Genomic DNA, 27,914 nt, shown 5'->3' on the forward strand with positions numbered 1-27,914 from the left:
CGCGCGAGAGAGAGCGCGAGCTGTGCTATGAAGTGTCAGTGTGCACTACCGCAATACAGGCAAACCAAAGACAGGTCATTCCTTACTGTGCGGGGAAAAAAACGAGTGAAGAAGAGAAGCGTTTTAATTTAAACAACCATTTTACTATTTACCCCAGCAGCATTTCTCTGGAGAGGAGGGCTGAAACTGCGCAGCGCTGCTCGTGCGAGGTGGAGCGGAGACCTCTGTGAAACATTCACTGTAAACTTCTCACCCCATCGAGACGCGGACTGCACCCTTACTACAGACAACATGGAATAGAGGACTCCGAGAGAATTCCCAACAACACAAATTGATGTTTTCTGCTGAAAAACCGTTAGAGGGGAAGACACTGATCCGTTAAAATCAGCATCAAGCTCTGTAGTGGATTGAAAGAAGGAGCTCAAGATGTCTGTACCGGTAAGTTCTTCGATATAACCTCATAATCGCGATGTGGAAAAGTTACTGAACTGATTGATAGGAACTTAAATGCATTCTATTGGACGCACAGATGATGGTCTGAAAGAATAGGCAGCTTGCCTGGTTATATGGCTCTGTGGTGATGCACACGGTCATTTGCTACAAAGCAGCTGTTCAGGACGGCAGTGGAACTGAATTTTTCTAGTTCACTCAAGACAATGCACGAGCTGTGTGTCCAAACCTGAGTGAGCTGTCTACCTAAAATCGTTTTGGGCGTCATAGGCGCGTTCCGATGATGACCGACATGGTGCGCGTGCCAATGATGCCCATCAAGTCCGTCTATATGGGCAGCTTAAGGTTTTGACACACGACCTCGGAGTCCACGAGCTGTGCAAAAATGAGCGCACAAATAGGATGCAGAATTTCCTCACGACAGGTTTCCAGCCTACATATTTCACGTTTCTATACAGGTCATTTTTTATCCGTTTTCTTGGAGAGAATACGCTTCGTTTTTTTGTTGCCTATTTGAATCAGGATTTATGACATTGTCAAGAATACGTAAACAAACAAACACTTTTTTTATATAACATAATTTTTTTTATAATGGCTAAATAACTTTTGAAAAAGTGTCCCATTTCTTTATGAGTGACTTCTATGTAAAAAAAAAAAAAAAAAAAAAAAAACCTTTGGCCTTATTAAATTATCCAAATAATTTAATCAAATCTGACATTTTGTAAGATTTGGCCATGCTTTCTATGGCATAATTCAAAAGTAACTAATTACCTCTTAAAACATTACAGCTAAACACCTATAGCAATTATAATAATGGATTTGACTGTTCCATATCGACTCTTCCTGTCACAATGAGATTTATTTGTGAAACATTCATTGTGTTACCTGTGTTTACCTTTGGTGCAAGAATTGATAAATAAATATGGATAATACTGTGCATATTCACAATTAAACATGGTTGAACCTGAGGCAAGATCCGTTTTTTCACCGTGGACCTGCTTCTTCCTAAAGAGGCCCAGCTCTGAGCTCTCCATCGAGTCTCAACCTGTGAGAGCTGTGTTCTGCCTCCCTGCTGCTTTTGGCATCTCATTTCGACATACTGCTACAAGATTTAATGTTTGCCCTCACGGCTGAAGTTAAGTGGAAGAAGTCAGTGGATTGCTAATAAAGAGCTGTGGAGGATGCGCAGCCCTGCAAAACATCATTGCCGATCCCTGTGGGAGGAATGAGGTTAATTTGCATGTCTTGGCAGCTTACCTATATATTTTCCCACTGCTGTTTTTAGGAGAACTGGCATCTTGATGATGTTATGAATAAATAATAAAATCACTTCTGGTCTTTGCACCCGAGTGAGGAACTAGTCTCTTGCTCAGTTTAACTCTTTAACGCTCAATGGCAGTTCGAAAGAATTGTGTTAGTTGAGATTAAGCATTGCATGAATACTGCTGATGTCCCATGCCATTTTCAACAAACAGAAGCCAGATTGCTGTTTTTGCCCCGGGGTGATCGTGCTTGATCACAGCAGCTGCTCTTTCACAAAGACGAGAGTACGCTTTGCGTTTCTTGTGGCTCGTTTTCCACGCAACCGGTGTGATTTAGTTTACCTGAGAACAACAGATGTCACAGAGAAGTGAAAAACAAATGAGTATAATGGCTTAAAGCACTGTAATGGTATTTAATCTGAATCGGTTTATTAGAGCTCGGTATCAATACAGACTTTACAATGGTTTCAGATTACGATTCTATCCTAAATTATTTGGGCATATTCCAGTTAATATTGTTTTTTTTTTTTTTTTGAAATGTATAACCTTGTAACTGGGTATATTACAAAAATATTAATATTTGCTCAAACTAATCAACACAACCAAAATCTGATCTGTGTATAGTTAAGTAAACATTAAATTGCATTTTTTGTGTAAAACTGTTATTGTAACATAATGCAAAATGAATATATATTTATAAATTATGGCTCAATATCTTAATAGAGAAACATTTTTGTTTGCTTGCTATTATTTTGCAGTACACCAACTTTTTAATTCAGATGACAAACACAGGTAAAGCAAAGCATGACTTATTTTTTACCCTGCCCTGTTATCAGATAGCCTTATGAGTTGCAATTGAAATAATTGCTATTATTTATTATTATGAATTAGTATTATTTATATACTTAGATATTTATTATATTTATATTTATATTTTAGGTTACACTTTATTTAGCAACATGTCAACTTATATGTTACATGTACTTACCATAGTAATAACAGTACATTATGCAAAATGACATGCAGCTAACCCTCAACCAAACCCTAAGTACATGTAGTTAATTAATATTACTTAGTACTTAAATATATAACTACACTGTAACAATAACACCTTAAAATTGTAATGTGATGTAGTTACATTGTAGTTACTTAAATAGGTTCTGATACTATTAATCAACTATTATGCATTATTACATATAGTACAGTGTAACTATGTCACCTTAAAATAGTTACCATATTTTATTTCAAATTTATTTCAGTTATCAAAAATATTTTTTTAGGTAAAAATGTGAACACTGTGCCACTGACCTTTTACCAACATGTGTCCAGACCCATCTAAATGCATATTGAATTCTGCAAGTGTGTATAGATGCATACATACTTCCTTTAATACATAAATTCATAAGTTCGAGTTCTACACATGCTCGGCGTCATACATATTGATGAGTATTAATGTTTAGCTGTTAACGTCATTTGCCTCGGCTTTAGATCTTTATCCCGTTCCCTGGACGGCTCCCGGAGTGTGCACATTGCAACTGCAAGCGTGTGCTCATTCCCCCCTGCCGTCCCTCAGAGTTATGCCGCGAGAGGTTAAATGCGACGGCAGCAGGGAACGAGCTTGCTAGATCACTCTCAGACGCCTGACATTTGGTGCTTGTCATAGATGATACTCCACATACATATTAATAATGTTGGCTTAGGTGAGCTGTCGCATTTCAATCAACCAATAAAGACCTTTTGCTATTTGTATGCGTTGCCCTGGCAACTAGAGGCCACCAGCCTTCCACATATGAGTTTCATTTGCAGCTTAACTTATAGTAAACATCGTATAATGCAACACATGCCATGCATGGACAAGCATGACTCCAAAGGTGAATTGCGACAAGCACTTGTGAATGCATCTATGCAATCCTCTCTGAAATCACACTATTCATGCTAGTCCTTGCATAGTGAGTGTCTCCTCTCATAGAGATTCTTTCCTACACGCAGTCACACATCAGCGGCCCCTGCTTTGCCACTCCCGGCAGGCATCTTTATCCGTTTTTAGTGATTAAGGACGACCGTTTTTTCTCAAGTACACACACACACACACACACACACAAACACACACATACACTCTTATACCGGACGCATCTTAATCCAGAAGCCAGCTGACATGCTCATTAGTTTATTGATGTCAACGCAGGAGAAAAATGTGAATTCCAGAAGCAGCTGAAGGTGAACACATGATGAATATGAATGTAAATATTAACGTTTATGTCACCTCAGGAGTCTTTTGACAAACAGCTCTTCATATTCATCTGATTTAAATACCATACGCATCAGTATGCACTGCAGTATATGTGTAGAGTGTGAATATTCCTCATTCTCGTTTATGTCTTGGTACATTGCACACGTTTTTGTATAAGAATACAAATGAAGGGAAGATTGCATTGTGTTAGACATGCTTTGTTTCTATCTATCTATCTATCTATCTATCTATCTATCTATCTATCTATCTATCTATCTATCTATCTATCTATCTATCTATCTATCTATCTATCTATCTATCTATCTATCTATCTATCCATCTATCCATCTATCCATCCATCCATCCATCCAAAAAATTGTTTCTGTGTTTTTGTCTATCGTTCGTTTTATTTAACTAGTCAAGTCACCTTTATTTATACAGAGTTTTTACAATGCAGATTGTTTCAAAGCAGCTTCAAAATGGTAACAGGATTTTATCGAAAGTAATATATTAAATATTTAGTGTCTCCAACTGAGCATGAGCAAGCCAAAAGCCAAAGGCAACAGGGTGTTACTTGTAGCTAGTGTTCATTGTATCTTTCTATTGTTCTGTTATCGTATCAATCTGTTCTATCATTCTCTCTGTAAGGCTTGTAAACCTTTAAAGCTTTACTTTTCTGGTTAAAAATTACAGCTATGCATGTATTTCTTTTCATTAATTGGAATTCATTTTCATTCTACTTCTCTACTGCATCTAAATTTAAATTGCAATTCTCCATCTTATTTGCAACATATTTGCTTTTATATCTATTACACAGAGTATAGAGATTCTCTTTCAGATATAGTGCAATGAAATAATGCAGCTTGTGGAAATTGTGGTTTCAGTGATAATTTTCAAGTCTGCAGACTGGCAAACAAACAGATCTCTCAGAAAAGATAGTCTGACTAGTTTGTCTGAATATAGCTTGACATACTCCCAGCCTCTTCGTCCTCACCAAATGCTTTTCATCCTTTTTTTCTTCATCCGTTCCGCTTAGACCTTCATCTTTTGTCACTCAAGGTTTATACGGCTTCTTTTTGCATGTAATTTTATTTTCCTTTCTATTAACAGTGTGTGTGTGTGTGTGTATGCTTGCTTGCTTTTGTGTTGCACAGCTCTTTTGCTGTTATATTTACAGCAGCGGGGGACATATTCAGTGTGAAATCCAAGTAGGCCCCTTATGATTTCAAAAGCCGGTGTCGTTTTACTCACCCTGGCGTTGACTGTCCTGCAGACGAACGCTCTCAGCTGGTTGGGAGGACACATGCCAGTCCTCACGGGACCTAAAAGAGTCACAGTAAACATGTCTGCTGTAAACAAGTCACAACTTCCCCCTCTTGACTCCAGGGTGTTTAAGGTGTAACATCTTGTTTTCTGTGCATCAGATGGACAGGACCCTTTCCAGAGTTCTGTTTAAGCTGCTGTTTCTGTAATGCATGTGTGTCTACGTGGCTTGGCTGTGCTGAATTGCTAATGAAACGCAGGGCTTTTTCACCATATGATGATTTGAACTCGGTATAACCCGCTCTTTTGTTCCACTGCCCTGTAAATCTCTTCCGTCAGCATTAGAAGGGGGAGGAGGGAGAATATGTGTGCGTGTGTGTGTGTGTCCGTCTGTGGATGGAGATTATGTTGGGTGTGTATGTGTAAAATTTGCATGCCTCGTGTTCATGTTTTGTGTTGAGTGATTGTGTTTGTAGACAAAGAGAGAGATGGTGTTGTGCGAATTTGTTTTGCAGCTCGATGGACACTGGATCCTGATGTGGATCCTCATTATAGTGCAGCTGTGAAAGTGAAAGGGAGATAGAAAGAGCGAACGAGCGTAGTTGTGTGCATGCATCTGTGTTTTTGCCACTGCCTGTGCCAAATCGTCCCGTCGCCACCGTCGTAAATCTGCTGGCTGATGTGCGAGGTGGTCATATTAATGGAGCATCATCAATCACACCAGGCTGTCTGAGATTAGACTGTATTTGCTGGATGGGATGGGGGAGGGAGCTCTAGCTACAAGTGAACCTGACAGAAACATCTGCTTAGACTAGTCCAGGTCAACTAAAATCAGTCCAGATGAACTCAATTCAGCAGTCCAGTCGTCCTAAATCCATTATAATCCAGTTTAGCATGCCCAGTCCCGTTTATCTCAGCTAAATCCAACTCAGTCCAGTTTAGCTAAACCCAGTCAGGTTCAGTATAGTATGCCCCTCTTGTTTGGTTCCAGTTTAGTTAAATCCAGTTGTACTCAGCTAAACCCAGCCCAGCCCAGTCCAGTCTAGTTAAATAAATCCAGTCAGGTTCAGTTTAACATGCAGAGTTCATTCCAGATTGGCTATAACCAGTTCAGTTGTACTCAGCCCAGCCCAGTCTAGTCCAGCTAAACCCAGTCAGGTTCAGTTATCATGCAGAGTTCAGTCCAGATTAGCTATAACCAGTTCAGTTGTGCTCAGCTAAGCCCAGCCCAGTCCAGTTCAGCTAAACCCAGTCTGGTTCAGTTATCATGCAGAGTTCAGTCCAGTTTAGCTATAACCAGTTCAGTTCTACTCAGCTAAGCACAGCTCAGTCTAGTCCAGTTTAACTAAACCCATTCAGGTTTAGTTTAGCACGCAGAGTTCAGTCCAGTTTAGCTAAGGCCAGTCCAGTTGTACTTATTTGGCCCATCCTATATTCAGCTTTAGTTGTCCAGTTCAGTTGTACTCAGCTAAGCCCAGTCCAGTTCCATCCAGTTTTAGCTAAAGCCAGCCCATTTGCCGATTGACCAGCCTCTAAATTGCAGCTTGTTGTTTGGCAGTGATGAATGATTAAGTGAAAGGGTCAGGTGAAGAGCAGGAGGCAGGGAAAGGGGGATGGAAGAACAACAGATAAGACTAAAACTGGGAGAGTCAAGAAAACCAGGAAATAATATGAAAGTTATAAGCAGAAACACAAAATAGAAACAAAAGAGAAGCAGGGTGGAAGTGAAGGACAACACGTAGAAAACACGAGGAAGGAAAGATGACACAAGAAGCCTGGGAAAAGAATATTAAACAGAGGAAATATTAAACGCAGAGGGAAAGAAATTGAAATTTTGACGTAGAGAAGGATGAATATAGAAGATGCTTTATGTTGACTACAGGCAGACCATCCATTTGTATCTTCTGAGACCACCTGAAACCCAAATGTTTCCCAAATGTTTGTTTCTCTATTGATAAGAATTGGGGAGTTATTATTTGACCCGTCCAATTATATTTTTTGTGTTATGCATTTTATATATTTTTTTGTATAAATAGTTATTATCTATTTATTAATAGTTTTATAAAAACAATAGCAGCACTGGTCCTTTCCTAAACCTCTCCGCAGGACATGAGCATGACATCATCAGCTTTCGCCTGTGTTTTAATGAACCTCCCTGTCTGGATCCTCATTAAGAAAGTGTGAGTGTAGAGCACCTCAATCATATCCTCTCAGCAGTGTGTGTGTGTGTGTCCGTATGAGTATGTATGTGAAATATCATTTTGTATATGCACTTGGGAACTCTCAATGCTAATGAGCGTGCTTGAGTGAGTGTGTGGTGCTGGCATGCGAGTGTGTGCCTCTTATTTGATGTGCCTAAGCCACGCTGCTGCAGCATGAAGAGGCTGTAATCTTTAGTTGAAGTCCCGCTAATCCATGTGAAGGTTACTGCTGCGTTGTATGTTGCATTCCCTTCATTTAAGCAGCAGTGTACAGGATGTATGCTTTGGAATGCAGCAACTCAATTTCATAATTGATGGATCAGGCAGATTAATCAACTTCACAACGTATTAACTACATTCCAGGTTTCTGTATCCGACCTCTGGGACAATTTGGGGTCATTTTGTGGCATGCAACGTATGGTGTATGCTAACACTCTTGAAGCTATTATAATCAGGATCCCTTGGATAAACAGCTAGCGTAATGCATAATTAATGTAATTTATTTCACTCTGGTGCTGTAATAGATTAGGTGTGCCCTCTTTGATTCAGCTTGACCTCCACCATCACCTTTGCATGGTCTTCCTGGAGGAAGCGTCTTATTGGGAGTCGCCGCGGATGTGTTCTTGCTCCTGTTGACCTTTTCAATGATGGGAACTTGTGCAGTGTGATTGGGGATTTAGGGAGCACAAGACTGAAAGGAGAGAGAGTGAGAGGGAGAGAGAGAGAGAGAGAGAGAGAGAGAGAGAGAGAGAGAGAGAGAGAGAGAGAGAGAGAGAGAGAGAGAGAGAGACGGGAGGTGATGGGAGAGAGCGAGACAAAATGAGAGACAGTTTTGAAGTGGGTGACTCCATTTCACTCAGCTGCTATAATGTGACCTTTCTGCAGACCGTTGTCGCTCTCCTTCATCAATGCAGTGCGTTGGATTTAAGTTGCATCAGCAGCAGCATGGTGCTAAACTAATGTTGCATCTACCATTTTTCCACTGGATGGGCGACCTTTAAGCCGCTTGTTGCCTTTTTAATACACAAGACAGTGAGCCATGGCTGCAGAAGGATAACAAAGGGACGCTGCACATTATTACTGCAGCTTTACGGTAAAAAAAAAGCCATTTGTGGGCAACAAAGAAGCTTGATGTGAAAGAAAATTGATTTTGAAGATTGGCTTTCGATCTTTCGTAGGAATTTGCAGATCTTGGTTCTGTTGAGTGGCCGGTGACAGCTGGGATCCTGCCTTTGTGGCACTGTTTGGAGATTATCATTGGTTCCTTAATCACAGTCCCACTGCAGCTTACATACATTTCCAACCCCCCCTTACTTGAAAAACAATGTATGTATAATGTATGTTTCCAACTTTATGATAAACCATCTGATATCTATGTAAGCCCGTTTCTGCCTCAGAGTAAAGGAAATAGCATCTGCAACTATATCTTACAATTTCACCTTCATTGCATTTTTATATTCCTCGGTTGTGAGTAGAGCTGCACGTTTAATCATTAAAAGATTGCAATCTTGATTCAAACACCCACAACGATTCGGCTGTGTCTACTAAACTTTTGACTAGTACAATTACAGTGAACATTCAAATCTGTGTTGGTGGTGCTGCTGACTCAGAGCAGTTGTCATTTAAGGTATGAAACGGCTTCAAATTATCAAAAAAGTACTGGGATAAAAATGTATAGTTCATATATAATGTCAATGGTAGTGTTTAAACCACATCAAATCACCATTTGAATGTAAATTGACACTTCAAGTAAAGATTGTATAAAATACATTGTTACACCAGTTGGTGGTGACAAGTAACTGTTAAAAATATTTTTGTCATTGAATCATCATTTATTCAAGAAATTTGTTCAAAAATGCTTATTCATCCAGTAATGAAAAACTAATTAGGTCTTTATGAGTGAGATATTGAATCATTAATTTATTTATTTTTTAAATAGACTGCAGCAATTAACATTTTGTCAGAATCTCTAGTAAATAAATTGTTTTTATTTAGTTGTCTACTGAATTGAGATCTCTATTTTAAACAATTGATATGACTTTTAATTTTTCTAGAATCATGCAGCTCTAGTTGTCAAATTAAATCTGGCACACTGTAAAAAAATATTTAGAAAAAAAGTTACCTGGTTGCCTTAAAATTTTGAGTTCATTGAAAATAAATTTTTGAGTTAATACAATGATTTTTTTTTTTAGATTTAACAGCCTTTATTAAAATATTATTAAAAGATTTTGTAAGCATATTGGGTAATTGTGTGTGTGTTATTTCTGATGACGCAGTGAAACATGCCAAATTGTGCTATTTTCATGATTAATCACATTTTTTATGTGGTTCAGATACAAAAATATTTTGAGTTTCTATTTATTAAACTAATTTCCTTCATTGAATCAACTCAAAATTTTAATTTCAATGAACTCAAAATTTTAAGGCAACCAGGTTACTTACTTTTTTAAGTTAAACCAACAAAAACCACCACAAATTTTTTACAGTGCAGTGTTTTGTTTCTCGTAATTGTAACTCCAAATGTGACTTTATTTTGGAGCATGACTTTATTCCTTGTAGTTGCTTTCAGTTTTTCCATAGTTGTGAGATATCTTTTTATCTCTCAATTTTCAATATATCCCTTGCGATGCTATTTTTTTTTAATTGCAACTTTTTATCTCAAAATGTGACTCAATTTATCATTTGCAATGCCACTCAATATCTCGCTGTTGCTATTTGTATTTCACAATTGCGACTTTAATTGCCCCAATTGCTAAAAAAAAACTATTTGTCATCGTGGCTTTATTGTATTTAAATTTTTATCTCACAGTTACTGGCTTTATTTTTTACTCTATTTTACTCTTAGATTCTCCATTTGTTTATTGTGCACATACAATCATTTTATATTTGCTGAAGTTTTTCTTCCTTTATAAGGTCCTTGTGTGTATGTGTTATTGTGTTAGTCTCAGGAGGGAGTAGCTATTACACAGTTTATGTGCTATAGGAATGCTGTACTTCCTGTACTCAGAGTGCTGTATAAGAGTCCCAGCATGATCTCCGGATCGCTTCCAGACAACCACTGCAAAGTCATCAGTTATCATTAATGAACCACAGCCGGCTTTTATAGATATACCTGCTGGACATTCATATTCTCACTGCCTAGTTCTTCTCCCAAAGGTTCATACAAACTTTTATACTTAATTTAATGCATCTTTATTAGAGTTGCTCATGTGTGTGCTGATATGAGACTGGTTTGGGTCCAAAGGTATACTTCAGTCCTGAAGAAGTATCTTAGATGGAGGTGTTTGGTGTAGTGGCCATTTTTTTAAATGACACTCTCTTAGGTCTGCGATTGTATTGCACTGAGCTGATTGTATTAGTCTCTAAGTAGATAAGTAGCATGTTGACTACATAGATGTGCATCAGTACATGTGGCCTGTAGATCTTGCTATCCACTCAAGCAGGAAAATGATGTGTTTCAGGTAGAGGCAGCGTTTATCAAGGTCTTTAATTTACGTAGCAGGTGGAGGCCCCGTGTTCTTCCCTGTGGCTCATGGATCATTACTACACTTGGCAACAAATGAAGGTAACCAATGTGGCTGATTGCAGAACACAAAAAAAGCCCTTGTTACTCATGACATGAAAGGTTTGCCATATGGGCCCCCTACCTGCATTTATCCTGGTGTCTGAATTTAGCTGCATGGCTATGGGAGTCCTAGTGTTTCTGGAGATCTGCTTTGGATCAGACCAGAAAGTCTGGAAAACGTATTGTCTGCTGGTCACATTTTAAGCATGAAATCTTTTTGAACTTGGGTTGGTCAGACTGATATGCATTAAGAAGACACAGATGAATAATAATGTGAGTATATGGGACTGTTGATGGACAGATGAACCAATCTACAGTGTTCAGAGTCCGAGGAAAAGCTTTCTGGAAAAGCTTCTGTTCTTGTCCTGTGCCCCTTTGCCCTGTTGGCTGGACAGGTAATCTGTTCAACTGCCATGTGATTTAGTTTTGAACTGGGAGGGCAAGCAATTTACTGCTCATTCACAGACCATTCCCCAGCTTATGAGAAAAAAAGAGGGGGGTGAGTTTGTGAAAGATGAAGAGGAAAAGAATGGATTAGATAGAAATGGAGAGTAAAAGATAGAGGATGAGATGAGATCCATAGAAGGAGGATGAGATGAGAAACATTAAGCGAGAATGGGTAGGAGAAATATGAAGCAAAATGGAGGGATTGTGAGGAAAGAGAGAGTCGAGCAATATGCGAGACAGTGGGATCTGTTTGTATGAACTGGTATGATGGTTGTACCAGGTGTAAGATGGCTGTTCCAAGAGTCCCACTGTTTTTCCAGTATTCCTTTTCATACTATTTTGAGTGGATAAACAACCTTTGAGTTATCAGCTGTTTATAATTGTGCATAATTTCTTTGACATTTTCCTCTAAAACATAATCCAAAAGGTATCTATTGAATGCTTGTGAAATGTTAGCGTAATGTTGCGTGTAGGTTCGGGGCCTGAATTTGGTTGGAAAGCTATTTTGCAGACTTTTGGACCACCACACTGGAATGCAAGGTTCTTTTCCTCTCTTTCTCACTTTTGCTCTTTCTCTACCCCCCCCCCCCCCCCCCCCACCCCCCCCCCCCCCCAAGTTCTTTTCTTTTCCAAACTGTGTCCAGGAGCTTTGGGTCTGGAAACTCCCAGAAGCCAAAGTAAGTCTGGGCTAGACTGCTGTCATGTCAACAGCCACTGTGCTGCTAATATACACAGGCACCTCGGCACTGGATCATTTCATCGTCCAGAAGAGCCCCTAATGCCACAGGCTTCACCCCAGTGCTCAGGATAGCTGTTGTGACATAGAACAGTTTCCCGTGTGTGTCACATATCAGCGTCCCAAGGCACGACTTGGTCTACTGATTTTTTTATTTTTTAGTATTTTTAGAGGCTCAGAGCATCTTATAGCTTACTTGGATAGTATCTTGCCAGAGATAACATGTACTATAAAGGATAATATGAAAATCCCAGCATTAATCGCAGCAAGCAACATGTTAAAAGAGGATAATCTGGAAAATATTTACTCCAAGAAAGATGTTTACAGTAATTGCACTGTGGGCATTTGTTGAAAGCCTTGACAGAGTGTAGAAAAAAGAGGCTTGCCTCAACTACGGTCTTGGTAGATGTCCAGAGATAAACAGATAGACAGAAAGAATAATTGAGGCCGAAAACACACAGCTTGCATTCTTGCATTTAAAAAGAGCTCGAAAAGTAAATGCAGGAATCTATTTTTAACTTGACATTCTTGATATGCTTAAACAATGGATTGCAAAGCAAGCACTACCTGAGTCCATAACTATACAGTTAGTTATGAAAGCAGTTATGAAAGCTGTTTTTGGTTATTGTTTGCCTTAGATGGCTGTATATCTGTGCCTCTTGGCTTATTCTACTACCATAAAACTTTATAACACAAGATCATCTCACTTCAGCATTTGGTTTCAGTAATGCTGGATAAGGACACCATCTATTCTGAGATTATTTGTACCTTTATGATTGCACTGCAGAAGATATTGCTCTGAAATGAGTTAGATACAGCAGCCCACTACGCTCACGTGTGATGCTCTGTAGGCAGTGTTGTTCCCACGCGGTGGGATGTCTTAAAGGATTGTCCTCAGGAAGGAAAGAGGCGTTGAGTGGAAATTAAATGAGCATTCCTCCTTCTTTCACAGCATATATCCTCCCGGTGCCTCTTTTTATGATGGATTAAACTTGTGGCTTTACACTAAATATAATTAGCCAACAAATGAACCACTAATTAATTACCTTCACCTTGACTCACTAATGAGTTAGATTTCACTAAATACACAGCAGCCAGGTTTTTCATTAACATTAATGCCAGTCTTTAGTGTCACATGATCCTTCAGATATAATTCTTGTATTTTGAATTATACTCAATTATTGTTATTATTATCAGTCTTAAAGTAATACGTTTTTGTGGAAATCATGTTACCTTGTTATCATGGTGTCTTTTGTGTATCGGTTTGCTCAAAAATATGAAGCAGCACAACTGCTTTCAACATTGATAATAATAATAAAATGTTTCTTTAGTAGCAAATCAGCATATTAGAATGATTTCTGAAGGATCATGTGACACTGAAGACTGGAGTAATGATGCTGAATATTCAGCTTTGCCATCATATGAATAAATTAAAATTTTAAATATATATCATTAGAAGAAAACGGTTATTTTAAATTGTAATAATATTTCACAGTATTACTGTTTTTACTGTATCTTTATCAAATAAATGCAGCCCACAATATGCACAGCTCACATGCAAAAAAGTGTGTGTGTGTGTGTGTGTGTGTATAGGCAATATATATAGGCTGCTATATATTAAAGCATGGTGGGAATGAATAGATAAAAATGTCCATAAAAGTACTATTTAAAACATACAGTACTTTAATAGCTCTGTTTCGCTACTCATTCACTACCTTTATCATTGATCTTGTGAGAAGGACAGGTCTCGATCAGAGGTTTTGTGCAGCTGACCAGTCCTTTTCTCATCTGTTTAGCCAGCAGTCTCTCTTACCAGCTGAATACGGCCTTTGAACTGTGTTTGCTAACTGACCGGTGTGTGTTCTAATGTCTCTTTGATGGCAGATTGATGGTGTGTGTTAGGATGTGCTTTACTTCTGACTGATGTGTTTGTCAGTGAAGGTGCTAAGGCTGTCACACACACACATACATCCGTTTGCTGTTGACACACTGATGGATCTGGTGGTGGCACCAGCTGGGAAGAGGTATTGTCCTGGTCTCCTCCATGTTTCCTCTTCCAGCTCGCTGAGCTGGTCGTTTTACACTGTCATGTGTGTGTATGTGATGAAATAAATGGGTTGTAAATATTTATAGGCGATGGATGCGGCTATGCAGCTCTGAAATGCTGTCTGTGTGCTACATAACTGTCATCTCTCTTGAGTGTCTCTTGATTGTACCGAGATCCCAAGTTGATCTTTGAAAAAATGCTTTGTGATAGAATAAAAAAGAATCTTGGAAATCGCCTACATATATATATCTAATATCTAATATCTAATATGTAATATTATATACATGTATACTGTTTTGTATGGGCCTATATACATTAAAAATGGTTAAATTATTATATACTGTACACTGTAAAATACTTATATTTTTAATTTTTAATTTTATGATTATTATTATTTTTATTATAAAATTATCCGATTTTTGATTTTGATAATATGCACACCCTTGTGTGCATGTGTTTTGGTCAGATCAGCGGTTTCTCTTTTCATACAACCCTGGCATGATTATTCTTGATCATGTGTTCTCATTTTTCCACTTCAATCATGAGCTGAGCTTCACTTTGGATCTGAGCTTTGTGGTTGGCTCACAGAACTTCCTCCCATCATATGGTTCCCTATCAGGATTTTATCTCTTGTTTTCAAGGAGGGAGTCAGACAAACCTTAGACAGTCTTGCAGAAGTTCGATTATCTAGGACGGAGCCCACAGGGAAATCTTCCTCCGCTGGATTACTGCTCAGAGGTCATTCATTGCTCATATGTGGACAAAGCAGAAAACAGCAGTGCAGAACAAACGCAAACACTAGTCTACCCTGAGATCAAATAAAACAGAATAGATGTGGGAAAACGGCACTTGAATCTACTGTGAATCTACTTGAGGTTTTTACGGTAACAATGTGATTGAATCGTAGTGTGTTTACACTTAGCATGTTTGGTTTGATTGCTCTATTGTGCTGTTCATTTGAATAAGTGTGAACGCTGCATCTGAACCCTGGTGCGCACCAAACAAGCAGACAGAGAGAGAAAAAAAGATGAAAGCAACAAGGACCAATGACATGTAAACGAACCAAAAACAGGACATGATGTCAAAAGATGCGACCCTAAAACGGACCGATTGTGATTTGCCATAAGCTCTTTACGAATCCTCAGCTGGTCAAAATATTTTCATATAAGCTACGCACATACAATGAGTGCATTTAGCCCAGCACACAATTGGGATTGTTTTGGATGTTCAGTAAGTTCCATCTCGGAATATATACATCATTAAAGCTGACCAATCAGCTTGTGAACATACCCCTCTGCCTTTATGTTCGGTAACTATAGGTTTTGTGTAAAAAATGATATGAATGCGAATGCAATTTAGTTTTTGTTTTGGTCCAGACCAAATGAACCAAGTGTTAACCCACCCTTAATGGCACCAAACTTGCCGTTATGTTTTGATTTAGAGTTCCATTTTGAAATGAAACATTTGACTGTCCAAACACACTAATCAAGAGGGGTTTTTATACAAGTACAAGTAGTCCTTAAACAGATGGTACGATCCACACAGAGATCTAATGTCACCGTTATCAAGTCAGTCATTACATGAAAGGTCAAAAGCAATTGAGATAAAGCCTAAATTCATGGAAGAACTGTGGTAACTTCTCCAAAGCCACTTTTCTACCATCGGGCCGAACGGTAAGGAGCAGTTCTGGTTATATTTTCATTTAAGTAATCGGCACAGGATGATTGCTGACGGTTCTTGGCCTGGATTTACTTTTGAACTGGACTGGTCAGACTAGAGGAGGATCATTGGTGCTGTGTGAGCTGCCTGGAGCAGTCTTAAGAACAAGACATGATGATGTGAGTTTTCTTGGCATCATCATCATCATCATCATTTTGCCATCTCTCAGCCGTCCTGCACTGGGAATGCTCACTCAACTCTGTGTTATGGGTTAGGAAATGGACCATTCCTTTGTCCTGACTGGCTGCTGAACAGACTGAACTTGTGTGTATATCTGAGATACTGTTTATGTGTATGTGTTGTTCAGTTATGCATGCGTGTGTGTGCTCAGACGAGGGCTTGTTATGGGAGTTTTGCTGGAATGCTAATCACATGCTCACTAATGGACACAGGGAGAAGAGTAGGCAATGTTGACTGCAGAACAGCTAGATAAACAAATGCAGTGAGTGAAAGAGAGGCCTCCTAATGTGCAGTGCCTAATTCAACGTCTGAGAATACTTGATAAGAATACAACCATAATTAAAGGGGTTTTCCTGTTATCGACATTAACATGTTTTGATTTTAACTCATCCCAAAGTTTGTACACACAATCTATAATCTTGTTTTCAGTAATGCAGATGCAATAGAACATCTATAATATGATGTTTGAGCTCTAGAATAAATGTTATTGGGCTGTTTTAAAAGAATAACATAAAAGAAAGAATATCTTTTTTTCCTACTAATTCAATGGGTGCCGTCAACTCTGGTTACCAAGATTCTTTAAAATATCTTCTTTTGTGCTCAATGGAAGAAAGTAACTTGTACAGGTTTGGAAAAACATGAGGGTGAGTAAATGATGACAAATTTGTCATTTTTGCTTAAACTACCCCTTTAAGTATTAAAAACCTGAAATACTTGACCTATAAATATCTCTTGTAAGTATGTTACAACAAAATGTAGTTTTTGTTTTTCTAAATGCCATATTTTTTCTGGGGATTATGGGAAGATGCTGTCGATAAAGCTTAAAACTTGAACACATTTAACCCAAAATATTCCTTTATTACATAGTGACTCAGAACTTCATTATATCTGATATTTAACTGCTCTAAGTGAAGCATGATGCCTGTTTTAGTCATCAGACTTGTCTTGTCAGTATTTTTGGTTTGCAAGTATGCATATTCACTTGGCATGAAATGTTTCAGTGGTTTGTGCTCATAAATCAGAGCTGTTTTTATTTTCAAAGATATGATGAATTGTTCTTTCTGAGTGTTGGCTGACTCCATTCTTTAGCTTCTTGAGTCTTGAATACCCATCGTTTTCAGACTAAAGGGATTTTGTTATGATGCCCCCAGTAGCAATGCATTAGAGCTTGCCTAATGGAGAAACTTCAGAAGTAGTTTCCTACACACAGGGAAGTTGTGTGCTTGTGTTTGTGCATGGATAATTCACACTGCCCTCACTTAACCCTCTTAATCCATTATCTAAATGTAGGTCATTTTGGTGTGAAGTTGTCTCATGTGCCATGACATGTTTTCCATGCTCTGCCCACTCTCAAGCCTCAAAGCTAAAGGAAAAAATTGTCCGCATTAATACATACAGATGCATCAAATGGAATAAACAGTTTGAACAGTGACGTTTCCATGTGGCCAGATATAGTTTGAACAGTTCTTTCTTCCATACTGTCTTGACAGCAATGAGACAGAGATAGCTGCATGTGAAAGAGCTTTGATTGGGTTTCATCTATGGTGGTCGCACCAGCCAGACATTATTTCTCCTTGAGTGGACTTGGAAAGAAAGGGGGGCTCTCCTGCACTTTGCTGTCAGTGGAGCATGTCTGCATATAGATTTGAGATTAAATGGTGAAGTATACCTGATCTCTATGTGTGTGCTCAGTGCTCACTAAGAACAAAAAGTATTTTTAGACTCAAATTCCACACTTACATTGAAATGAATGTTTTTGCATTATCTATCAAAATATGAAACCATATACCATTTATTTTAAAGATGATTTAGCATCATTTGATGGCATCATATGTAATGCAGTGACATTCCGACATTTTTGTCTAAATACATTTTGGGGCTATAGCTATAGCTATAGCTATATCAGTATAGTATTATTTATATACTATTTTAGTATGCATTAGTATTTTGAATGAGGCTTTTTGGTAACACTTTAGTTTAGGGTCCAATTTTTGCTATTAACTATTTGCTTATTAGCATATGTTACTAGGATATTGGTTGTTTATTACTTATAAAGCTCATATTAATTCCTTATTCTGCATGATTTTACACCCCTTAATCCTACCAAATCCTTAAACGTAGCAACTACCTTACTATTATCAAGCAGTAATTAGGAGTTTATTGAGGCAAAAGTCATAGTTAGTATAGTTAATAGTGAGACTCGGACTCTAAACTAAAGCGTGATAATTTTATTTTATTTTTAGTTCACCCAAAAATTTAAATTTTCCCATGATGTACTCAACCTCAAGCCATCCTAGTAATATATGACATTCTTCTTTCAGATGAATACAATAACAGTTATATTAAAAATGTCCTGGCTCCTCCAAGCTCTTCCGATTCGTAAGAAGCTAATTTACTTAATAAAGTTTTAAATATGGATATTTTTCTTACACAAATGCATAGCTTCGCTTCAGAAGGCCTTTATTAACAGTTTTATTATGGACAGATGCAATTTTATGGACTTGACCCAACAGTCACTGCTATTATAAAGTTTAGAAGAGCCAGGATTTTTTTATATAACTCTGATTTTATTCATCTGAAAAAAGAATGTCATATACACTTAGGATGAATTTAGGGTGATTAAATCATGGGAAAAAATTCATTTTGGGGTGAATTAATCCATATTTGAGTTTTTGAGTTTTATTGTGTCATTTTTATTTGTTTTTGTTTTGTTAAAATATTTCTACTCGGCTTTAATATTTTTCAGTTTCAGTCATTTTTGTACTTCAGCTTATTTTATTTCAGTTAGTTGGTGTGTTATAATTTAACATTTTGGTTTAAGTTTTACTTCTTTTTTAATTTTATTTCTTGAGATTTATCTCAGTTAAGATAAATTATTATTATTCATTTAGTTTTAACTTATTGTTGCACTGCACTGTATAAATGTGTAGTGGTCAAACCGACCTCTTACCCTTGTTTTCTCTTGTCCACTTGAGTGTTCTCATCTGTCCATCACACCAACAAAATCAAGTTGTTTTTCAGTGGATGAGTGGTCTGCTCTGGGGTATATGGCATGCTTCTCACATCAGAGCAAAAACACTTGCACATTCGTAGTTCAAATAAACGTTCACAGCTTCATTGATTTACATATTTAAATTATTTGTGCACATTTTTTTATGATCTGTTTACATTGTTTATTCTCTCTAACTACAAATCTTTTTGTTAACATCAAGGTTACCTGAAACACACTAGAGATAAATGGCAGATATTATGCTGTCCAATGCTAAAGATTACATTTAAGAGTACTATTAAATTAGTGTTTTTAAATATTAACTTTGAATGAGCGTTATATCTTCACAAAAGTAATCTTATTGTTAATTCAGATGAAATCAGCATGCAGCAACAGATACAACACTGGCTGATATCGATAACCAATACTGAGCGTGCATCTCTAATATTTCTCTGCCATTACATTTAAAAAAGGCCTTTTACGCTCTGCATAAAATCATGTTTATATTGTAGATACAGTAGAAGCATTTGTGTTTGTGTGTTATAGGCCTTAAGCACTGTAAAACTAGAACAGCACTGACTAAAAATGTCTTGATACACAGTGAGCGTGTGCTGATCAGTGAGGACTGACACTCGCAGCGAGCCAACAGGTCAGGACAAGCAGACTATCAAAGAAAATGTTGCCGTAGGCGGTGAATTCCTGAGGTTATGCTTGTGTTGTAAATCCTGCTGTGTGTTATCAAGGCTCTAGTTTGTGTTCTTCTCTAGTTTGTGTCAGTATAGGGTAGGTAGTCGGATGGACAGTATGAATGGGAGCGTGTTTATGTATGTGTGAGATGAACCAGGAACATGATGCCTGTTGAGGGAGCACAGGAAAGGAAATTCTGACGAACTTACAGACATCTTTCATTAGCAGCAACATTAGGGGCTATGACACCAAGTAGTTATAGGAACTTAGTTATAGGAATCCACCAGGGTGGTTACTAGAGAACTAGATGTTTTCCTGGCTGTATTCGCACCACCTGTAGGAACTCTAATGTGATGCAAGCCATGTTTGTTTTTGTGACTTTTCATTTGACAGCGCTGAGAACACCAGCTCCTGAACACACAGCGCTCCCAACAGTCCTGTCTAATGTGTTATATTAGACGTATTTAAACAATGAACGTAAACAGTATATGCAAAAGTGTTAGCGTTTGCCATGTGGTTGATATCCAATGTCGAAATGTAATGTTTCGCTTGGTCCCCTCAAAGTTGCGAAGGATTTTCTCTTTAACGTAAAGGTTGTGAGATCCATCTTTCACTGTTTTCCATGTTCATAGAGATAGTTCGACCAGAAAGACTCGGGAGAAATATATTGACAATAGTGCATTTATTAACAGCTCAGCAAGCTGATAGTGTACAGAGTCATTTGGCGTAGGCCCCGTCCGAAGAGCATAATCCGAGGGTCTCGGATCTGCAATTCCTGTCTGAAGACGAGGGCAGGGGCGCAGCCGACCCCCCGACAGGGTATGGACAGGGCCATCCTGGTGGTGGTGGGGAGGATGGGGGTAATCGTCGCTTCAGTATCTGCGAACTCAAACATGTGTAAGTACAGAGCCTTTATACCGTGAGCATGAGAATATCATTGGATTAGAGTGAAGGCATTAAGTGACGTAGTAATTGAGTCTTCCCAGCAGAACTTATGCTAAAGCTTTCATTTCTTTGAGTAAATATGCTATAATTTGCGTGTGTACACTGCTTTTTCAAAAATAGCGAATGCTGGTGGTTCGTACATATTCAGTCAATCAGCATACACTTACGTCAATGGTCGTTCCTATTGTGTTTGGTTAGACCCTACTCTGAAGTAGGAACTAAATTAGTTCCCCCAAAAGGCGTTCCTAAAATTGTTCCCAGTTCCTGCGGTTTGAACATGCTAAAAAGCTGGTACGCTATATTGGTTCTAGGAACTAAAGGTTCCTCCAGTGTGAAAGCCCCCATTGTGTATGTCCATCTGCAGCAGGTATGCTTGTATAAATAGGCTTGTGCATGTTTTAGGGATGTTCAAAACTACATATTCTATTTGTCGAATAGCCTGAACATCTACTTAACTAAGTCTTTAAGAGTGTTTTCATCATTTAATCACCCTCAAGTCCAAACCTGTTTGACTTATTTTCCAACATCCAAAAAAAAAAACATTCCTGCTTAAGATTTTCGAAAGGGATTTTTGCAAATTCAATGTACTTTAATTTATGCTAGCCAATGACATTATCTTGATGGCACATCAGATTTTGACAAATCATAATTTGCAAAAACACTGTTTAACCAAATGTTTAAGTTTGCAAGACATAAAAATGGATGAACAAGATCAATGAATGTAAGAATTTCAGTGGCAACCAGCACTAAAGGGCTTTTGGCAGTGGACAGTAGGTGTTAGTGTATGCTCTGTGTGTTTACCTACATCTGCAAGTCTACTTATGTCTAATAGAAGCAGAGAAGTGTGGACAAATGAAAATACACAGAAATAATTCTGTCCTACAATGCCTAGATTAAGCAATACGTCATTGTGTGTAATTGATGCTTTTATTTGCTGTCGGGGAGTGTGGAGTTCAGCCTCGAAGCGTGACATGATTGGCCGATAGGAGTCTAGATGGGGTACTTTCGTAGGTGAGTGGAATCCTAATGAAATCGTGTCCCTCGGGTCTCAGTTTGGTTTCCATAGTTGCTGACTCGGAAGTTGTGTAACCACGGATTTGACATGTTGCAGGTATTACATTGAGAAAGTGTTTGGTGGGTTGAGAAAAGGATTTGCACGCAATAAGCCGCTGCTAGAATGCGATGGAAGCCGTGTCCGACTATTTGTTTTGTGTCCAAGAACTGATTGAAACAAGGATACAAGCAGCTGGTGGCATAATACCAGGTTTGAAGAAAATGAACTGCTTGTTGAGGTTTGTGTTTGGGATCATGGGAAGGATTTTAATCCCTCTGTTTGAGTGCATCCCTCTCTCTCTCTCTCTCTCTCTCTCTCTCTCTCTCTCTCTCTCTCTCTCTCTCTCTCTCTCTCTCTCTCTCGTCCATCAGTGAAGTGTCCACAGCCATTTGAAGTGATGGATGGAGGGTTGGTCTCTCTTTAAGCTGACTGGAGGTGACCTTCAAATTGCCGTTGGTCTCACACCCTCTGGAGTAACCAAGCCCCCTCCATTGCTCTCACACGCTCTGTTCAACTCAATTCAGTTCAGTTCGAATAAGCTTTATTGGCATGACAAATTGTACATTGTATTGCCAAAGCATTTATATGAGCAGGAAAAATAAAAATGAACAAAGCAGAACAGATTGTATGATGAACAAATGTAGAAAAATAGAACATTCATATACTCCTTGGCTACAGTACAGGCATAACCTGTTCTCTATGGGCAGCCAGCTCTGTTTGTATCTGCCTTTCTCTATAGCCAGACTGTGGTTGTGTACCTACCTTGTTATGTTTTTCTCAGTTTGTGGTCTGATGCTCTCTCTCTCTCTCTCTCTCTCTCTCTCTCTCTCTCTCTCTCTCTCTCTCTCTCTCTCTCTCTCTCTCTCTCTCTCTCGCTCTCTCTCTCTCTCTCTCTCTCCCCCCTCTCTGTACACTCTGCTCTCCATCAGTTGGATTAGAGATGATTGGCAATTGTTTTAAGAGTCTAAATCAGTCTTACCACAATTCCATAAGTGAAGTCATCATTCCAAAAATACACACTGCTTCATTTAGTTAAAGGGATAGTTCACCCCAAAACAATCTGTCATCATTTACTCACATTCATGCCATTCCAAACATGTATGACATCTTTTTTTGTACATACAATACTTATGCTTTCATCAGAATTCTGAAAGTTTGGTTTATATGAACCATAAATGTTGCAATCCGATTTACATATTTGTTTACATGTTTTTGTATTAACCCCCTGGAGCCGTGTGAATTACATTTATAATGAGTGGATGCTCCTTTTTTGGGCTTCAAAATTTAATGGCTTGTTTCCACCCACCGGTACAGTACAGGTATGGTACATATTCTGGATAGTAAACCCTGATCCAGCTTGTGTTTCCACTGCCAACAGTACACTTGCTTGATAAGCAAGAAAGAAGAAAGCGTCTCAGTAAACAAAATTAAGAACATACAGGATATCTTGTTCTTGCTTCTCTGCATGTGGCTGTTGTCACAAGAAGAAGACACCCTTTGTTTGAGCAAAGGCTGCAAGGAAAAACATGCAAACACACGCAAGTGACAATTATCTGTCAAACAATCAACATTCTGCAGTGAGTCTAGCTCCACCCTTTATGGCTCGTTTTCACAGAGTGGTACGGTTTAGTACAGTTAGTACTAGTAAAAAAGTAATCTGATTACTGATTACTCCTTTAAAAATGAACTTAGTTAATTTACAGATTACTTGATTTTAAAAGTAACTTACATTATTAGCTACATTCATGCCGACAACACCCCTGCCACCTCAACATAGAAACGACCGTTTTTGCCAACACTTACTTTATTGGAAGTGCATTTTTAACAGTAATATCAACAATGTATCTCCTGGCATTTTAAATCGAAATTAAAAAATATTTCCTGGGAAAAAAAACTCTCCCCGAGACGCAAGAAGAAAGCAAAAATATATTTAAAATTTTTTAATAAGGAAAATGACTAAAATAGTAACTCACGGTAACTTGGATAAATTACTTTAATCTGATTACCGGTTTGGAAATAGTAACGCGTTAGATAGTAGTCAGATTAGAGTAAAGTTACTGGCATCACTGGTTATGGTATGCAATGTTTTGCTGTTTCCATTGTCAGGAGTTGTGAATTTCAAAACGTTCAGAACCACTTTTTTGGCACCCTTTCCATATGGGTACCTAGCACAGTAGTCTGGTACTAAAGGGTAGAGCTAGACTTACTACAGAGCGGTGATTGGTTGACAGATTTGTCACTTGTGTGAGCATACATATTTTTCCTGGCTCAAAGTTAGTCTACTAGTATTTCCTTTTCCAAAGCTAGTCTGTGACAGCATCGACAAGCAAGAACAAGATCTGCTGTATGTCATCCACTGTTGTTTACTGTGTTGCTTTCTTTGCGTGAGAATGACGTTGATCACTACATCAGGCCTAAGGGTGCTGTTGGCAGTGGAAATGCAAGCCTGATGGGGTTTAGCATCCTGAATCGTGCTGAACTATACTGCTCGGTGGAAATGAGCCGTTACTGTGTTAGGTACCCCAACGGTAGGGTCCCTAAAAAGCTAAATGGTGAGGGTTAGCATGAGCATGAATAATGGTGATGCTTGTCTTAGCAAACACTGTTAATCTCAAATATCTCCTGATCATCCTCGATTAAAGCATTAGTAGGAGACTCTGTATATCATACTGAGTTGGGGTGTCTGAAGGGTTAGGATGTGGATCTCACACATTCTTGCTGGTTCTCTGGGTGAGGTAGCATGGCTGTTATTAATATGATTTAAGTAGGCCTGCTTTTCTAATTAGCCTACTCCACTTCCGAAAGGGTATAAAAAGCTTGTCTTCTCTCAGAGGAAACACTGTTCCTTCTCTCCTCGTTTTTTCACTGTTCCAAGCATGGACAGTGACGCTTATTCCAGCTGATGTGTTTGTGTGTGTGTGTGTGTGTGTGTGTGTGTGTGTGTGTGTGTGTTTGCATGCACGCATCACAGACAAACGTGTCGATGTCTGCTTGTGTTGTTGCACAGTGCTGGAAACAATCTATGATTTTAGAATAAAATTACAGATTATATTGTCTTGCCAAGGCTAATCTCATTTCCTGCTCTTCATGTATTCTCAGTACACACAATTAAATAGTACTTTTGGCAAGAAAAATTATGGAAATATGCATTACATTTTTTTAAATATATTTATTTATATATATTTTCTCAAACATGTTTCTTATTATATCAATAATTAAGCATAATAAGATTATAATCTTATTATGCTGCTTAAAGCTCTTGTGTTTGGAAACCGATTCTTTTTTGGGACCATTTCAGGCCATACTGTAGGAACCGCTGCAGAGGAGCACCGTCTCTGTGTGACTCTCCATAGACATAAACAGAGAGAAGTAGCTCCGGCTGCAACGTTCTTCCGCAAGACGTATGCAGTCCTGTTTATTACAGTTTATTAAGTTACGGACTCCAGCTTTAATTTTAATAGTAATCAAACCCATCAGTGAGTGTACCCATAATTGAGGTAATGTGTAGGCTCTGTGCATTAGAAATGTACAAATGTGTATGTCATTCCTTGTCTACATATGTTTTCGTGAGTTTGTGTGGATCCTTATATTCGAATATTGTTATTCGAGCTGCTTTTGCCCGCTGGGAGAGCTTGTCTGTGAGTTAGTTGAACAAATAGCTGGACAGTGTCTGAGCTGTCAGTCTTCATGTTCTGGAGAAGAGATTCCTCTCTCTCTCTCTCTCTCTCTCTCTCTCTCTCTCTCTCTCTCTCTCTCTCTCTCTCTCTCTCTCTCTCTCTCGCTCCCCCCCCCCCCCCCCTGTCTGTCTATTTCTCTCAATCGGTGTGTGTGTGTGTGTGTGTGTGTGTGTATGTGTATTTGTGTGGCAACACATCTAACAACACACAGACGGACACTGGCTCATGGCACTATTCTCTATTCCCCAGATCCACTCAGAACTCACTGCTCCACAGCCACAGGCTGACAAGAAGTGCCACAGTCAGGCTAGAGCAGACCGATTTGACCTCTGTGTTATTGATAAGACATTAGAATTTCATTATCTAGCAGTAATCCCATTAACTGTGGAGGCCGCTGCTTTTTATCACACATGGCTGGGTGTTAAAAAAAATCATATTTGATTTATTAAAATATTTTTGTATTTGTGTTGAAATGAAATTCAAATGTTTTTTAATCAGTCACATGGACCAAACAAAGAGTGTTGGCATATTAAATTTAAAATGTGTAATGCTAGATGTAAAATACTAAAGATCAGGTTTAATCAAAATAGTATTTAAGGCTTAAGTAAATGTAATTTTTGTTGTTGTTGCCTAAAACATTTAATGAAATGCTGGGTCTTCTGTGAATATTTGCTACATTTAATCAAATGAGTGAATTGGTACATTTCATTTAAAAATAGATCTATTCAAATAGAAAATGGCTATTTTAAATGTTGATATGTAGCAAATGAGCCCTATCTCTCAGTTTGCCCTCTTATGAATCATTAGTGATGTTTATCTATGTCTGCTATCCCTTATCCTCTTCATCCATCTTCTCAGTCCCTTTTTCCCTCCCTTTCTTCCTGTGGATGTTAATTGAAGTGGGCTGAAATGTATAGCATGCTGCTAAGTAGACATGCTTACCTACCTGTTTTTGGCAGCATGATCAGCCATTTATTCCCCACAAAGAACAGTGCTCCTCTCAGGGGCCCCTTCCATCACCATCAGCTCAGCAGCCTGATAAAGTACTTTAAAGCATTATCCTCTGAAAATGAAAAGCTTTGGTATAGCATCAGGGTGAATGTGTTTCAGGAGAGCCGTGTGTGGCACAGATAAATGTTTTGTTAGCGTGAGGGATGAGCGGGGTCAGAGGTGAGGACACATGCAGGATCAGCGTTGTGTGACCTGAGCTGATGGATGGTGGTAGGAGAATGTTGAGCACTCTGCTCTGAGTCTCTTATCAGAAGAACTGGGGAACAAGTCCAGTCCGTCTCCACTCCCTTTACTGCTACTCTCTCCTTTGGGGCTGGTAACCATAGAAACACAGTCTGACCCTTAAGCCAGTGTCAGTATGGGTTGTATGTGCAGGAATTTTGCAGATTGAATAGTTACAGTATTGATGTGATTCATTCGAAATAATGTTCAGGCTGATGACATCATCCGCTGTACAGGCTCAGCGTGGTGTTTGTGCGCATATGTGTGCGTTTGATGTTGGACATGTTGCACTCTTGAGCTCGTAGGCCTCTGGCAGTGTGGGGGGAAGAGCTGTAAAATGTTGTGGATGCAGTAAGTGCAGAACACCAGTCCTTTCTTATAGTGGCCATCATCTGGGCTTTTATGCTCTTTACCCTGCAGGATAAAGCTCAAAATGGCAGTTGTTGTGTGTTAGTCTTTCTTCAGCACAGATTTTTTGTAGAATTTAAAACTTTTAAAACATATTTTATCATATTTTACAGTAATATTTTAACTTAATAGCCATTGTTTGGAATAAGTAAATGTAATTGTATTATTTTATTTTTTAATTTAATTTGAATTATTATACATTTTATTCATTGATTATTACATTATTCAATATATGTATTGGTAAAACTTAATTATACAGTATCCTCGTTACATGTTATATGTACTTATCATAGTAATAACAATAAATTATGCATTATTACATGCAACTAACCTTCAATCAAACCCTAATACTACCCTAACCTTATAGTAAGTATATTGTTAATTAATATCACTCAGTACTTTAATATATAATTACACTTTAACAATGACACCTATGTATTTTATATATTTTTATATTATTTTACATTATTTTTTAAGTTAGGCCTTGTTTAAACCTGATATTGATATATTTTGGTTGATCTGATCACAGGTGGATGACGCTAAACAGGGTCTAAAACATTTTGAGCTTGTCCATTTTCGACCACTTCCATAGATAGTCGAAAACGCTTTTTACCGGACTGCTTTCGTGGAGACGCTCATGTCTCCGCCACAAAATGCCACCTGCTCTCCACCTACAGACCTAATGGGTAAACAAACAGTTTCATATATAAATTGCGTGAGCTTGTTTGATCCATTAGCTCAAAAGACCAAAAATAACCCATTCATTTAGCTGCCCATAGAACCTGCCCTCGAAAAAATCCACCAGGTGTAAACAGGAATGC

At 38.4% G+C, this 27,914-nt stretch overlaps 1 protein-coding gene across 1 annotated transcript in view; it reads left to right on the plus strand.

Annotated features, from left to right (window-relative positions):
• bcar1 (BCAR1 scaffold protein, Cas family member) overlaps positions 1–27,914 on the plus strand; it is a 91,826-nt gene continuing 63,912 nt past the window's right edge. Inside the window, exon 1 of the mRNA XM_067418883.1 lies at positions 1–438. Coding sequence (XP_067274984.1) covers positions 427–438 — 12 coding nt within the window. The 5' untranslated portion in view covers positions 1–426. The remainder of the gene's footprint in view (positions 439–27,914) is intronic.

This window comes from Pseudorasbora parva, chromosome 16, assembly GCF_024679245.1.
Source record: "Pseudorasbora parva isolate DD20220531a chromosome 16, ASM2467924v1, whole genome shotgun sequence".
NCBI lineage: Eukaryota > Metazoa > Chordata > Actinopteri > Cypriniformes > Gobionidae > Pseudorasbora > Pseudorasbora parva.